At 49.7% G+C, this 15,434-nt stretch overlaps 1 protein-coding gene across 2 annotated transcripts; it reads left to right on the top strand.

Moving 5' to 3' along the window:
• The first annotated feature begins 848 nt into the window (after positions 1 to 848).
• ARF3 (ADP ribosylation factor 3) lies at positions 849 to 14,908 on the top strand. Of its 2 annotated transcripts, none has more exons than XM_035102872.2 (5): positions 849 to 968; positions 7,304 to 7,514; positions 9,460 to 9,570; positions 11,401 to 11,525; positions 12,954 to 14,908. In XM_035102872.2, the coding sequence occupies exons 2-5, from the start codon at positions 7,367 to 7,369 to the stop codon at positions 13,113 to 13,115; spliced, it is 546 nt and encodes a 181-aa protein (XP_034958763.1). In that variant the 5' UTR covers positions 849 to 968; positions 7,304 to 7,366; the 3' UTR covers positions 13,116 to 14,908. The 2 variants fall into 2 exon arrangements, with proteins under 2 accessions (XP_034958763.1, XP_034958770.1); XM_035102879.2 differs by lacking the exon at positions 849 to 968 and adding an exon at positions 1,051 to 1,151.
• Positions 14,909 to 15,434: the final 526 nt, after the last annotated feature.

Here is a 15,434-nt window from a genome sequence, read left to right as displayed (position 1 = left end):
GTTTGGCCCTGAACAATTTAATATATCAGCAAACCTGGCCATGTCACTGTTCATCCCAATTCTAGCTCGTTTATGAACAAGTTAAAAGCAGAGGTCTCAATATCAATCATTGAGGGACTCTGCTTTCTACAGCTTTTCATTTGGTGAACAAGAGGAACCTCTCTCTCCTCTTATTTAATGACTGCTAAAGCCAGTGTATTTCAAGCCAAAGTTGGTCCTTCATTGCCAAACTGAATTTATTAAAAAGTTATAACCTTAGATCAATACACGAAAAATTGTGGATCATGTGTATTTATATTTAAATTATACCTGCATACTTGTATAGACTGTCTTTGTTTGTGCTTCTCTAAGGCCCATTCCTTCATCCCTTTTGCTGCTGCAGGCTGGCCCTGACTGGGCTTCATAATCTGGGACATAACATGAAAACCAGTGCATTCCAAAATGCAGCCATGATCCTGGGGCAAATCATCTTGCACCCCAGTTGAGAAGAACAAAAGGTGAGTGCTGATAGTTCAGTCAGTACAGCACGAGACTCTGAATCTCAGGGTTGTGAGTTCGAGCCCCACGTTGGACGGAAGATACCTGCATTGCAGGGGGCTGGGCTAGATGACCCTCGGGATCCCTTCCAACTCTGCCGCCCCTGTGGCTCCTGCCGTCCGAGGCGCCCGCCTGCCCAGCCGCTTCCCCCGGCCTGCCTGCCCACATGCACCGCCGCTTCAGCTGCTACCATGGAGATGGTGGCGCGGGGCATCTCGCGAGACTCGCCGCCCCCAGGTGGTTTTTTGTGTGCGTGTGTGCTGCGCGTTCTCGCGAGAGCGTCGTGTCCACGGGCCTGCCTGCTTGCTGCTTCCGGCTGGCAAGCGGGACTCGGAGTGCAGAGTCAGCTGGGCAGCTGGAGGCGGAGGCGCGCGCAGGAGGAGGAGCAGGAGCAGGAGCAGGAGCAGGAGCAGGAGCAGGAGCAGGAGCAGGTGGGCGCCCGGGCCCCGTTCGCCGGGCGGGCGGGCGGGCGGGCGGGCGGGGAGGAGGGGAGCCGAGCGCCTGCAGGAGGACGGAGCGCGGCTTGCTCGCCATAGAAGCAGGCCGGCCGGGCTCCCGCGGAGGCCGGCTGGAGGCGCGAGGGGCCATTGCGGCAGCGGGAAGAGGCTCTTGCGGTGGGTGCGCGCGTTTGCAAGGACACCTCCGCTTTTGCCCGGTTGGAGGGAAGGCCAGGGGGTTGCAATATTCAAACGGGGGAGCGGATAGGGTTGCGCAATCCCGGGTGGGGTGCGGGGGTTTGAGGAGGGGGAGAGTGCCGGGGAGCGTGCAGCCCCGCGAGAACGCGCGCGTTGCAATGAGGGGGTGCCTGGCAGGCTTGCTCCTTGCGCTGCAGCGGGTGGGGGGGCAGCAGGCGGCGCCCGGCTGGCGAGGCCCGGTGGCAGCTCAGGGCTCAGGTTGCCGGGGAGAGGCGCGGGCTCCGTGCGCGCGCGTGGGTGGCTGGCTGGCTGGCTGGCATTCGAGTGGGTGGCCGCGGCGGCGAGGACAGGCGTCGTGCTTTCTTTCTCTCTTGAGCGCTGGAGAGGAAGGCTTCGGAATGGGGGCTTGCAACGGAGTGGGAAGGCATGAGGCGCAGGAGCGAGGCCGAGCGCCATTGTGGGCTCGCCCCCCAAGTGATACCTGGCCTGGGGCATCCTGCTAGTCGAGCCTGCGAGGCGACCTGGGCCTTGAGAAGCTGTTGTGGGAAACGCGGTTACTTTTTCTCGGCTGAAGGGGGTGACAGTAGCACCCGGCAGAAGCAGGATTTTGGGATGTGTCAGCGCCTTCCCACGCACAAAGCTTCCTGGTTAAATCAAGGGACAAGACACCTGGATTATTATTATTATTATTATTATTATTATTATTATTATTATGGAAAGAAGCAGATCACAGTGGCTTAGGCCAAGGCTGTGTTTGTTTCAAAGCCTGAAGCAGATCATCCAGATCTCATGGCAAGGGCAATAAAGGTAAAGGTAAATTGCAGGAAGACTTCGTGGGTCCTGATTTGTTAACTCCGTGGATGTGGCTTCCGACTGAGCTGTCTAGCAATGATGAATGCTGCCATATGTGGCTCAGTTTATGTGACGGGCAGTGCCTGGCACGTGTGCTCTCTTTCACCCCTCCCTCTGTTTTGCCTTTCATTATTGTGACGCAGGAGAAAGGATCCCTTATAGGTCTCTGCTGACACTGGGATGCTGATCCCACCCTGCCCCCAGCGCTAGCTCTCAATCAGGATACTGTTCCCCATCTCACATGAGGCCTGCTTGGGATCCTTCACTCACCAAATGTAGCTTTCCATATAGGGACACTGGAATTTAGGTGATTTCTGGGCAGCGACAGCAGCGATAACCCATTTACCCAGGTTAGAAGGCATTGCACTCTTCCCCAAACATAGCCACATCATCTGATGTTGAAGCACTTCCCATCTTGCTGAACTGCATACCTCCACCTACTAAGGCATGCTGGGAGTTGTAGTCCCTAGTCTTAAACTAGTAGCATTCCAGCATAGCTATGCTTGCTTTTACTGTTGCTTTTTACGCTTGCTTGTTACATGATAGCAACTTAACCTCATGTACATGGTGAAGAAAAGAGGTGTGAGTGCCTTGATCCCATCCCATGTGACTCAACTTCAGAAATTTTGGGGACAGTTGATAATTTTTATCCCCCTCCTCAACCTTTGCCTGATGATACAGAGCGGATATAGAGCCTGCCTTACTTCCACACTTTGTCCTCTTCCACAACTTGTAAGAATCATGGTAGGGCTTGGGAAACAAATTTTGTACTCAAATGCTTTGTCTCAAACAGCCTGCATTCCTTAAAGGTTCATAAAACAAAAGCCTTTTCATACAGAGTCATAAAGCGTTTTTTATCTTGTTACCTATGGCCACAGTTGTCTTTAGTTTCTAGTTTGGCAACTGGGGGCTGGGGCTGGGCCAGTTGCATTGAGTTGCCTTGCTCAAGCCGTCTCCTTTCTAAACTGTAGGGGCCTGATCTTCTTCATTGAAAGGAAAGAAATTTCTGGAGGAAAGTAACACAACTGTGGGGGCATTAGATATGATCAGGAATACTCTGATCATAATCTGGGGGTGCTCATGCTTATCTGAATTTTCTAGAAGTTCAGGTGGTGGTCGGGTAATGTGATTCTTCTGCATGGAGGAAATAATGGTTCATAACATGCTTGTTCAACATTGTTGTGAATGTTTGACTATAAAGTAGCCTTTTTCAATATAGGGGGTTGAGGGTGTGCAGCATTTCTGTTTTCTTGATGTTTTTCAACTGGAAAACTTTACGAGGCTCAAAATTAATTGGGTTTGAATTTAGTATGGCCTTGTGTTTAAACTTCTGGTTTTAAACACCACCCCCTGTTTAGAAATAAAATGGAGCCCTTGGTTGGTTGGGGTTGCTTACGGATAGATGGCAATTGCAACTTCGAAACTGTCCAGTTTGCCTGTTATAGTATCCATTTATTGTGTGACAAATTTTGTGAAATGGTACTTTTCTTTTAAGACATGGGAGAACCCCATCATACCTTGCTGTTTGTATGTTTGTGGCATTCGTCAAGTTGGTTATAAGTTGTGAGCTTCTTCAGGGGTAGAAATAGATGGTGCTCATTGAAAAGGGTGCTCATTGAAAAGGTAAGAGAAGATTATGGTCACATCCGCACTATACATTTAAAGCACACTCAATGCGCATTTAAAGCACATGACTCCCCCCCCCCCCCCGCAGAAAATAATCCTGGGAACTATTGTTTGTTAAGGGTGCTGGGAATTGTAGCTTTGTGAGGGGTTTGGTAAACTTTGGTACCCAGGATTCTTTTTGGGAAGCTGTGCTTTGAATGTATGGTCTGGTTGTGACTAGAGTGGGTCTTTATTTAGCCTGCATGAAAGATCTTCAGGTGGGAATAATTTTGCATTACCATCAAAGGGAGGGCTTTTGAAGAGCCATTTGCCTCCTGGTAAGCAAGCATTGCCTCCAGAAGACAGGCCGGGTCTTGATGAAGAGAGAAAGAATTGGCATAATATCCTTTCAGGCAGTTGTAGTGTCACAAATGAAAAACAAAATTGTGTGGGTGGGCTGTGTGAAAATGTTGTAGTCAGTTATTAACTTTTGTGATATTCATTTGTAGGGCTGGCTTAAGTTGCAGAAGGTGTGGCTTTCAGTTCAGCAAAGCCTTCCTCCTGCTTGAAAGAAGATTCCATTCGAAAGAGGTTTCCAATGGAGCAGGGGTGTCAAACTCAAATTCATCGGGGGCCGCATCAGCAGTTTGGTCACCCTCAAAGGGCCAGTTGTATCTGTAGGACTATGTGTCCACTCTTTATTATCATAAATTATTGTCACTGCATTCAATTATTACTGTTTTTTGTAATAATGTAACTAATAACTAGCATAGTCAGAAGTAAAATAAAAAAATTCCTTCAGTAGCACCTTAAAGACCAACTAAGTTTTTATTTTGGTATGAGCTTTCGTGTGCATGCACACTTCTTCAGATTATCAGATAACTTCTTCTTCAGTTATCTGAAGAAGTGTGCATGCACACGAAAGCTCATACCAAAATAAAAACTTAGTTGGTCTTTAAGGTGCTACTGAAGGAATTTTTTTATTTTACTTCGATCCAGACCAACACGGCTACCTACCTGTAACTAGCATAGTCAGAATAATGGCAAGTAGATATTCAAATGTACAATTATTGTACAATTTATTGAAAAATGATTTTTGGTAACTGCACTGGGTGGTGGAGGCTCGCTAGGGTTTCATGCAGGAGCTTTGCAGAGCTACTGGTACCTGGAGATGCTGGGGTCCTTCTGCATGCAGGACAGATGTTCTGCCAGTGAGCCACCACCGTTCACCAAAGGGACTGGCTGAGGTTGACTCACTGGAGCTGTTCTCCTAGTTCCAGGGTTTAAGGGCCAGAAGTATAAAGCAGCATCCTATGTTTCTGAGGAGAGGGAGAGGGAGGGGAGGGGAGGGAGGAAGGAAGGAAGGAAGAAAAGAGGGAGTGGGAGGGAGAGATGAAGGAAGGAAAGAGGGGAGAGAAAGAAGAGTAGGAAATAAGGAAGTGAATAAAGAAGGAAAGAAAAAGAAAGAGGGAGAGAAGACAGAGATAAAGAAGGAAGGAAGGAGAGGGAAAGAAAGAATAAGAATGAGGGAGAGGAAGAAAGATGGGAAGGACGGACGGAAGGAAGGAAGGAAGGAAGGAAGGAAGGAAGGAAGAAAGAAAAGAGGGAGCAGGAGGGAGAGAGGAAGGAAAGAGGGGAGAGAAAGAAGAGTAGGAAAGAAGGAAGGGAATAAAGAAGGAAAGAAAAAGAAAGAGGGAATGAAGACAGATAAAGAAGGAAGGAAGGAGAGGGAAAGAAAGAATAAGAACGAGAGAGAGGAAGAAAGAAAGGGAAGGGGGGGTCGCCGCCTTGATTCAGCGCCAGAAAAGAGCGCGAAGGGACCCAGGGGCAAAAAGCATTTCCCGTGCAGCGTGAGGCAGCGGGTGTCCGTTTTAGGAGACGTGCGTAAAGCCTCAGAGTTGCACGTTTGTGAGGCTGAGCTGCTGCTGAGCTCACATTCATGAGGCTGAGCCGCGGCAGGAGGAGGAGGAGGTGAGGCAAGAGGAGGAGGAGGAGGAGGCGGCTTGCCAGGTCGGTGCCCGGCAGCGCCGTACGGAGAGTCCCGAGCCTCTGGGACGCAGCAGTGCTCTGTAGCACTTTGAATCCTCCTCCTCCATACGGCGCTGCTGGGTGCTTTGTCTGTGCTTCAGCAGCAGCAGCAGCCGTTTCCAGGCGCCGAGCCGTGGCAGGAGGAGGAGGATTCAAAGTGCTACAGAGCACTGCTGCGTCCCAGAGGCTCAGGACTCTCCGTGCGGCGCTGCTGGGCGCTGACCCGGCAAGCTGCCTCCTCCTTCTGCTGTGGCTCGGGGTGCTCCACGCAGCGCTGCTCCGGCCGCCTTTCTACCCCCCCCCCCCGCCCCCAGTTGTTTGTCGGCGCGGCACTTCAGCGGCAAGGTCCCGCTGCTGGGTCCCACTGGCTGGGGCGCTCGGCGGGCCACATGACGAGGTCTGGCGGGCCGGATTTGGCCCCCGGGCCTTGTGTTTGACACCCGTGCAATGGAGTCTTAGATCCATGCATCAAATTACCCTGTGTGTGTGAATAGCCGCCAGGCAGATTCAATACCACAGGAAGCACTTCACTATCTCCTTGACACTTCCTGTGGAGTCTGTGTTTCTTGCAGGGGTTAAGGAAATTGTAGCCCTCCAAATCAGTAATAATAATAATAATAATAATAATAATAATAATAATAATAATAATTTATTATTTATACCCCGCCCATCTGGCCGGGCCTCCCCAGCCACTCTGGGCGGCTTCCAACAGAAAAATAAAACACAATAATCTATTAAACATTAAAAGCCTCCCTGAATGTCTTAAGGGTATCCAGCGCCATGGTGCAAGAATCCTCTGAGGGGTGGAGATGGAGGATGGCGGAGCCTGGACAGCGCACACCACCTTGCCTGGGCGCAGAGCCCACTCCCGCAGAGGGGGCTGCTCGGCCTCCTGCCCTGGACTGGCCCCTCCTTGGCGCCTCCCTCCAGCGGCCGCTCCGGGACGCGGCAGTGGCACGCGGCCATTGAACTTCCTCCATGAAGCAGAATGAGCGAGACTCCTGCCTAGAGTGGCAGCAGGCGCATGGTGCCACTCTAGGCAGGAGTCTCGCTGATTCTGCTTCATGGAGGAAGCTCAATGGCCGCACGCGCCAGCAGCAGCTGCTCCCAGGCACCAGCCGTTCGGCGCCCCTTCCGCGCCCCTGGTGGCCAGGCGCCCTGGCGCCTTGCGCCACCCAGCCCGGGCCTAGAGACAGCCCTGCTCCAAATGTTGCTGGACTACAACTCCCGTAATCCCTGGCTATTGGCCATGTCTGCTGGGGCTGATGGGAGTTGGAATCCAACAGCATCTGGAGAGCCACAAGTTAGCCACCCCTGGTTTACTGTACAGTATACTCAACAATTGGCTGCTGAATCTGGCCAGGTGTCCTGTGCTTGCGTGTGTGAGCCCAGCCTTAAAGGAAGGTGCAAAACTCATCATATTGCTTCAGGCTCCAGTCTTCTCCAGCTTGGTGCCCTCCAGCTCCCATCAACCCTGACCATTGGCCATGCTGGCTAGCGATGATGGTAGGAGTTGGGAGTCTAACAACATCTGACAGGCTCCAGTTTGGGAGAGACTGGAAATCCACGATGGGCAAGTCTCAAGAGCATTGTTCTTACTGTGAGCTGCCATTCCTCCAACTAATAGCCCTTCTCCATTGTCACAGGACTTGTCCTTTGACACCGACTGGACAGAAGAAGCCAAGTCCTGCACTGTTGAACCTGCCACCATGGGGAACATATTTGGAAACCTGCTCAAGAGCCTGATTGGCAAGAAGGAAATGCGCATCCTCATGGTGGGTCTGGACGCTGCTGGGAAGACCACCATCCTCTACAAGCTCAAGCTGGGAGAGATCGTCACCACCATCCCTACTATCGGTACAGTCTCTTGCTTCCCTCCTGCTTCCCTTTCCAAGGGTTGAATTGCAGCCAGGCTATAGGCTGTCCCTTCAGGGCAGCAGTGTTAGCAAGCACCTTGCTCCCCCATGGTACACCCATTGCACCCCGTCTTCCTTACTGCCCCTGGGATTGAGTCCCAGTTCTAAGAAAGCGGTGTGCTGAGGGGTGTCTGCTAAGTTAAAGCAATTTATCTGTCATTTGTACTAGTCCGTTCCGTCCCTGACGGAACACACAGCAGGCTTAATTAGCGTGACTCACAGAACTAGGAGCCGCTAGATCCAGAGGAGAACTCGTAAACATGCCTGCCATGCCAGCGGTTTGCCCAAATTTGATTATTGCCATTCCAAGCTTCCATCTCCAGCTTTGGAAAGGCACCTTACTGGGGCAGGGTCTCCCTAGCAGTTGAGATTCTTGTTCCTGGTCAGGTACAAGAATCCTGCCAGCGCACTCAATTCCTGGCTGGCAGGCTTTAAGCAGAGATGGCTGTTGCTTCTGCGCTTCTCATAAGCACATTTACCTTGAAGCCCATTGGAGCCGCGGGAACTTAAGAAAAGCCCAGGTAGATCAAAGGTTTCTCTGGTCCACCAGCGGCTGGCCAGGGCAGGAGGGGGAGAACAACCTTCCCTCAGCAGCTGGTTTCCAAAGGTACCTTCCTCCTCAAATGTAGAAATTCCATTTCGGCTATGAATTATGCCTCTGATATGTTGCTGTAATCTTGGGATCACAACAGGACTGGCTGGTTTGGTCTTTCCTCAACCTTTAACAAAAAAACAAAACAAAAAACCATGGCTGGTTTTATGGATTTGAAAGGGAAGCTTGGAAACATTTATAGCATTGTTGTTAATGGCTCAGAAACGAGGAAAATTGGGGTGGGGCCCCCTCTGTGAGGTTATTACGAGTGCAATTGGTTATGCGCTGTTGCTGCGCCACCTCCATTCACCAGCGGTGCCTCTGCTGTGGAAGGAAACAGATTGCGGAGCACTAGTGCTCCCTGGATTGCACCATCTGATTTTTATCCAGCTATGTTGGAAGGGGTGACTCATTATTCAGAATATTTTAAAGAGTTAGTCACATTGGAGCCCATGGGTTAAATTCAACAAGGTAATTACATGAGCAGAATGGCTCTTGTTCGCACTAAATAACTTTCTCTTCCTCTTGTCCCCTGTGTGCCCCCCCCCCAAGATACCTGCCCCCACTTTGCTTCAGAGGAGCTTTTTGAAGGGACAAACAGACCCCAGGGCAGATTTTGGGGTGATGTGGGGGGCACACAGAGAGAGGAGTGGTAGGATATGTTCCGTTGCACAAGCAGAAGTTCTGTTTGTGCAGTGTCTTCACTGGATACAACCCTGTGGTTTCTTCAACCCCCTGTTGGACTGTAGCTGAGGTTCTACATGGAAACAAGTGATTTGGTCAACAAGTGCTTAATCTTCTTCATGGTAACATGCTCACTGGTGAATGCATCATACTGGTGAAGCCTGAAGAACAAACTAAGATCCCTTTTGGATTTAATTTTGCCAAATTATTTGTTGAGAACAAATCTTGCCTCATAAAGTGGTGGGTTTTTTTAATCACTAAATTCGTATACCGCCCTCCATCCGTAGATCTTGAGGCAGTTCCCAAAGTACAATTCAAAACATTTAGAATATCCCTCTCTGGCATTACCAATGCATAAAATGAGCACCAAAAAATGGTTGAACCATGCAGCAGCATAGAGTCTCTAATGGCCACACTGTTGTCAACTGAAGCCAGAACTAGAACTGGAAGCAAGACAGGCTTGCCTGCTAATTCTGGGGCTTATGCAAAATCATGCTAATACTTGGTGTGTTGTCTTTAAATGTGGAATGCTTGGTTTTCTCTAGCTCAGAGGGAGGGCTGAGTCCCCTGTCATGCTAAACTCGGTTCTGAACCTGCTGCTCTTCTTCAGGGTTCAACGTGGAGACGGTGGAGTACAAGAATATCAGCTTCACCGTGTGGGATGTTGGCGGCCAGGACAAGATACGGCCCTTGTGGCGGCACTACTTCCAAAACACCCAAGGTATGGGATTTACCAAGCTTCTCTCTGCCCATCACCTTCCAGGTTGGCATGGCTCTGGGCTTGTTTTCACCCTTGGGATGTCTTTGGCACAGCAACCCCCGGACTCAGTTGAACCCCCTGATTTGTTGTCTTGAGATAACTTGGCCAGAGTGCTTTGTTGCTCTCATCCCAGGGTGTTTAAATAGGAGCAGGTGTCTCTCTCACTGAGGTGTGAATCTCACGATTCCAAAGAGGAACAAAGTGACTTGCAAGCAAAGCGTCAGCAGGACTGTGTGGCTGAGAACTTCCCTTGGGAGGGGGTGGTATGTCCTTCCTTAAAGGTTTTTCAGCAGAGGTCGGATGGCCATCTGTCTTGCATTCTTTAGCTGAGATTGGGGTCCCTTGCCACTCTACAATTATATGATTCATTTGCAGTGGCTTATTTTGAGCTGTTGAGGATTATCATAGAATCATAGAGTTGGAAAAGACCACAAGGGCCATCCAGTCCAACCCCCTGCCAAGCAGGAAACACCATCAAAGCATTCCTGACGGATGGCTGTCAAGCCTCTGCTTAAAGACCTCCAAAGAAGAAGATTCTACCACACTCCTTGGCAGCAAATTCCACTGTCAAACAGCTCTTACTGTCAGGAAGTTCTTCCTAAGGATGCTTCCCCCAAGAATTTGGGGAGCTGTAGTTTGTTGAGGGTGCTTGAGAGTTGTTAGGAGAGCCCTATTCCCGTCCTAAAGCTACAGTTTCCAGAGATCATAGAATTGTAGAGTTGGAAGCGACCCTAGTCCTGCCCCAAAGCCGTCTCTGAGTGGACTCCAACCACCAACCTTCTGGTTAACAGCTAGACACAATTCACAGGGGACTCTAGGAATTGTACTTCTTAGGGTTTCCTAAGAACTCTCAGAAAGGCTTTTCAAAGTGCTAACATAGTGCTTTGAATGTACAGTGAGAATGTGGCCTGGGGTAGGATGCAAGTGGAGCTGGACAGCATGAGACTTTGGATGAACTTCAGCCCTGTGCTGCTGGCATTGTATGATAACTCTGGGACCATACAGTCAAGACTCTGAAGCTATCAGGCAGCCTCTGTATTCCTGAGCGTCAGCATCTTGCATGGGGGGGCCTTGCTGAAGGGGGGGGGGGTAATTGGCACTGGTTTAACGTGTGCTGCTTGCTTTTAGTCAGACAATGCCCCTGGACAATTGAGAGATCTGTTTAAAACCTGGAGTGCTCATTTGGGACATGAATTCTACCTTTCAAGTTTGAAAACAAGCCCATCCCTCCATTTCTTTGTGTGTATGTGTTGGTAGGGCAAGGCAGGGCAGGGAGTTAAAAAAATTCTCTGCATAGAGAAAAGGCCTCTCAGAGTTGCTGATAAGGCTGTGTGGTTGCAAAGGCCACTCGAAGCCTGAGATTTTTCTAAGAGACTTCACTTCTCCTTGAGAGGAAGGGCTGTGAGTTTCCATTGGGTAACATTTTTCTCCCATCTTCTCTTGAAAAAAATGGGGTTGGACTGGCTTGCATCCTTACTTCTGCCTTTCCAGGTAGTTAGATCTTTTGAGCAGCTGGCCTGCCCTTTGCAGTCTCCAGAGTTCCTCACATGTTAATTCTTTATTATTATTATTATTATTATTATTATTATTATTATTATCATCATCATCATCATCATCATTATTTATTAAATTTGTATACCTCCCTATACACACAGGTCTCACATTCTTTAATCCCATTTCCACTCCACATCCTCATACTTTGCTTGCAAGATGTCTGTCTGTCTGTCTGTCTGTCTGTCTGTCTCCTCATATACCTTGTGTCCATTCATCCTCAGCCTTTCTTGCTTTCAGGTCTGATCTTTGTGGTGGACAGCAATGATCGGGAGCGGGTGAACGAGGCACGTGAGGAGCTGATGCGGATGCTGGCAGAGGATGAACTGCGAGATGCTGTTCTCCTTGTCTTTGCTAACAAACAGGTTGGTCCAGAGTGGGAGGTGGGGTGCTCCAGAACATCGGAGATTGGTGGGGAGTCAGTTGAGCCACTTTGATGGGCTGATCTGATCTAGGTCTCTATGCCTGCCTGCCTGCCTGCCTGCCTCTGGTAAGCAGACATGCCTCTGGCACTGCGATTTGACGAGGAACGCACGGTAACATATTGGCCTGCTGGCAGACTGCATTTGACTGTCTTGGGAGTGCAGTAACAAGGTGCTACTGACCCATGCTCTAGGGCAGAGGCAGGCAGAAGCAGGATTTACTGGTAATAGCTGTTCAGAAGGAAAGCTACTTGTTGGGTGCAAGACTGAGCAAAACGAATCAAGTGCTTTTGTGGCTGCAAAAATAAGTGCATGGATAATTCAAGGCTGCGTGTGCACTGTGATTCTGTGGGAGTGCATGTAAGATAGTGGTATGAGCTTTGAATTCTGTTTCCTAAGAACCCCAGCTCCTGGATTTCTAGCCCTTTGGATTGCAATAATGGACTAGGAAGTGTGGGGGTTACATCAAAGGGGTCCAAAGGAGTTGTTCAGTAAGAGTTCTTTTCACTGATGCATCAGTTCTTCTGTGAAGCAACTCCATTTGTTCCTCCCTGTGAATAGCAGAAGCAGAATGAACTGTGCAAAATAGTATTTAAAAACAATTATATACCACCCTTCAATCTTAGTTTTCAGGTGGGTTTTCCAAGTAAACAAGAGAATAATATTGATACAATTTAAAGCAACATTAAAAAACAAAAAAACCTGCTTGTAAATGTCCTTATAACGCCTTTCAAAAGTCTGGGAGAGTAAAATGGGATGTGAAAGATAACTAGGCAAGCCTCTGTTGGGTGAGAGTTCCAGAGGTGGGGAACCACAACTCATAAGATGATCCCTCAACCGGCCTCATGTGGAAGAAGCCATTGGCAGGTGGCAGCAGAAGTTTTTTACAGGAGCAGCCACGGGTGGCATCGGTTTCAATTTTGACTACCTTGGTAGCCATTTTACTAACTTACATACTTTTTAGTTCAGAGCAGGCAGAACCTGTGGGCAACGCTTGATGAAATCTGAAAAGTTGGTGGGTGCGGAGGGCTTCATCGCCAGGCAGGCATTTCAAGCTCTTCCCGTATGGAGTCTGGCTACTGTAGGAAGAACTAGCAGAGTATCTTAGGAGGCTTAAAGAAGGAAGGAAGGGGCAGCTAGATGGTGCCTCTAGCAAAAATGGACACTTCTTACCAGGTCTGTAATATCTGGAAATGCTCCCGCCACATGAACGCCATTGGGTCAGTTGCCTCTGGCTCAAACCCACATTGGGTCCTAAATTGATTTTTGAGGACGCCTCTTTGAGGCTGGCTTCCTCTTTCTCCTCTCCCCGCATTTCTTCTTGGGTAGTTGAACTCTCTGGTCTTTTTCTGCCTCCTCTTCTCCACCCAGGACCTCCCCAATGCCATGAACGCAGCAGAAATCACGGACAAGCTGGGCCTGCATTCGCTGCGCCATCGCAACTGGTACATCCAGGCCACTTGTGCCACCAGCGGAGATGGCCTCTACGAGGGCTTGGATTGGCTGGCCAACCAGCTGAAGAACAAGAAATGAGTGGAGGGGTGGCGGTGGGGCGAAGCCCCCTCACTTGTTGGTTCCATTATGGGTTGATTCCGCCCTTCTCCCCTACCCAACGTCCTTTCCCCTATTGGGTTTGCTTTTCCTTGCCGGCACCGGTTGCTGTGGGGTTTGGGGTGGGTAGGGGTTAACTTTTGGTTCTCTCTCTCTCTCTCTCTCTCTCTCTCTCTCTCTCTCTCTCTCTCTCTCTCTCTCTCTCTCATATTCTGGCTCTGCCAGGATTTTTTGCACGGTCTCTGTGTGTGTGTGTGTGCGTGTGCGTGTGTGATAAATATATATATATAGAGAGATAATAAAATATATGGGTGTGGTGGGAGGGTTGGGGCAAGTGGGGGGTTTGGGTGCCGATTCTGTGGCCTTTCTTTTTCTCTCTCTTTTGTTTCCCTTTCTATTTTGTTGGTCAGTTTTGTATTTTCTTGGTGGTCTGTGAAGCTTTCTCTCTCTCTCTCTCTCTCTCTCTCTCTCTCTCTCTCGTTTTTTTGACTGGAGGTGACCAATACTCAGTGGCAGCTGCTGCTTTCTTGCTTTTGTGTGCTGCGCTTTGGGTTGCAGCAGAGGGACCTAGGTGGTGAAGCCGGGGACTAAAAGGTGTGTGTGTGTGTGTGTGTGTGTGTGTGTGTGTCTGCATCTGCAATATGTGCGGGGGGGGGGTGGAGGGAACAGAGACCGATTAGCGCAAGGAGGGGGCATTCTAGGAAATGGGTCTGCAGGTGATCAAATGCCCTTTTCTCCTTTTTCCTTCTCTTCCCAGATTGGGGCAATGTTCTGGAGGCAGAGCAGTGCTACTACTTCATTCTCTCTCTCTCTCTCCCCCCCCCCAATCATTTGTATTCTTTCTGTCCCTGTATATTTTTTGTTGGACAGTGACCCCTGCTGGCAACAATTGAGATTGCAGCAATACTGAACGCCCTCCTTGCTCTTCCCTCCCCAAATCAGTCGCCATGTTAACAGCATCCTCATGAGTGGCCCAGAACGGTTAGATTTTTTAATGCTGCTGATGGACTCGAATCATTTGCACTCCAACTTCTTTGACCAAATGGCACTGGAGCCCTTGATAATGCCCCTCTCCTGAGCCCCACCAATTCCTTACTGTTTTTCTCCCTTCCTGGAAAACGGACTAGGGCTTGATGGTCGTTGGTGCAGGCTGCTGCCGCAGTAAATTTGGGACCACTGCTATCGTAAAGCTGCCCGTGCACCTTTTCCCCTGGTTTGGCCTGCTCTTTCCAGCCAAGGGGAGCATGTGCATGTGTGCCCCCTGCCCCGGCCCTTGGCAGCTTCAAAAGGGTGGCTTTTTAGTAATGTTGCTGCTTATTCCATGGATGTCTCCCAGTCGGACAGAACATTCCATCCTTCCTCTGAAACACCCCTTCTGTTGCAAGGTTCCTTTTCCATGCTGGGGGAAGTTGGAAGAGTTGTATTCCCCCCCTTTTTTAATTTTAGGGGATAATGATTGTATTCGGGTTAAACCCAGGTCACTGCATGCAACTTTCTGGTCCCTCCCTGCCTCTGGACAGTGTTGGTACTGTGTGTTCCCTTCCCCCATCCTGGCAAATATGTATTTATTCCTCTTTTTCTCTTCTCCCTACCCAGCTTCAGCTCCCTTTGCGTGGTGTAAAGTGGTTTCCTCCTCTCCCTGCCTCCTTCTGATTTGTTCATTCTCTGGGCCATGGCTCCCTAGATGTGATTTTCTCGCGCCCCCCCCCCCCTGAACAGTTGGATGCACCACGACCTCTGTGCACTCCCATTGGATATTAAACTTGTTTTATGTAGCTGCTGGCTCTAGTCTGGTGTTTGTGGGTTTGGGCAGGTGATTTCTATGTTCTGCAGCTTTCTCAATAGGAGCTTGCCTCTCTTGATGACTGTTTTCACACGCACAAAGTGCAGAGGATTAGGTCCATTTAGAAGCTTTTGGCGTGCGACAGTCGCCTAACCCTGGGAATGGCTTTGACTGTCCAGCTAAACCAGGTGAGGGGGAGCTGATGGGCCTCAAACCCTCTGTGAGTTAGGAACTCCCTGCATGTGAAGACAGGCTGCAGTGGATGGAGTGGATGAGACCAAAAGTGGGTCCAATGGTCAAGAAGGGAAACTAGGGGTAGAGGGGGCTCATCAGCATGGAAAGATAACACATCTAGGAGAAGGAAAACTCCTATCCCAAACCTCCTCTGCCTTGCATGGTATTTTCAGGTGAAGAAAAGACCGAAGAGTAAACCCTGCACAAATCCAGAGTGGAGTCCCTAAGACGGTTGGGGAGCGCTTTGTATGCCTCCTTCCAGCAGCTCCTGCAGCCAAGCTGTT

The sequence above is a fragment of the Zootoca vivipara genome, chromosome 2 (assembly GCF_963506605.1).
Source record: "Zootoca vivipara chromosome 2, rZooViv1.1, whole genome shotgun sequence".
In the NCBI taxonomy this organism is placed as follows: domain Eukaryota; kingdom Metazoa; phylum Chordata; class Lepidosauria; order Squamata; family Lacertidae; genus Zootoca; species Zootoca vivipara.
Note: the sequence above shows the minus strand (reverse complement) of the source record. Positions and strands in the feature narration are given on the sequence as shown.

What these genes read in the sequence shown, in the direction of transcription:
- ARF3 (XM_035102872.2), top strand. Translation starts at nt 7,367, where the DNA reads ATGGGGAACATATTTGGAAACCTGCTCAAGAGCCTGATTGGCAAGAAG. An exon ending in CACCACCATCCCTACTATCG is followed by an intron (nt 7,515 to 9,459) that starts GTACAGTCTCTT and finishes GCTCTTCTTCAG; the next exon opens with GGTTCAACGTGGAGACGGTG. An exon ending in TTGTCTTTGCTAACAAACAG is followed by an intron (nt 11,526 to 12,953) that starts GTTGGTCCAGAG and finishes TTCTCCACCCAG; the next exon opens with GACCTCCCCAATGCCATGAA.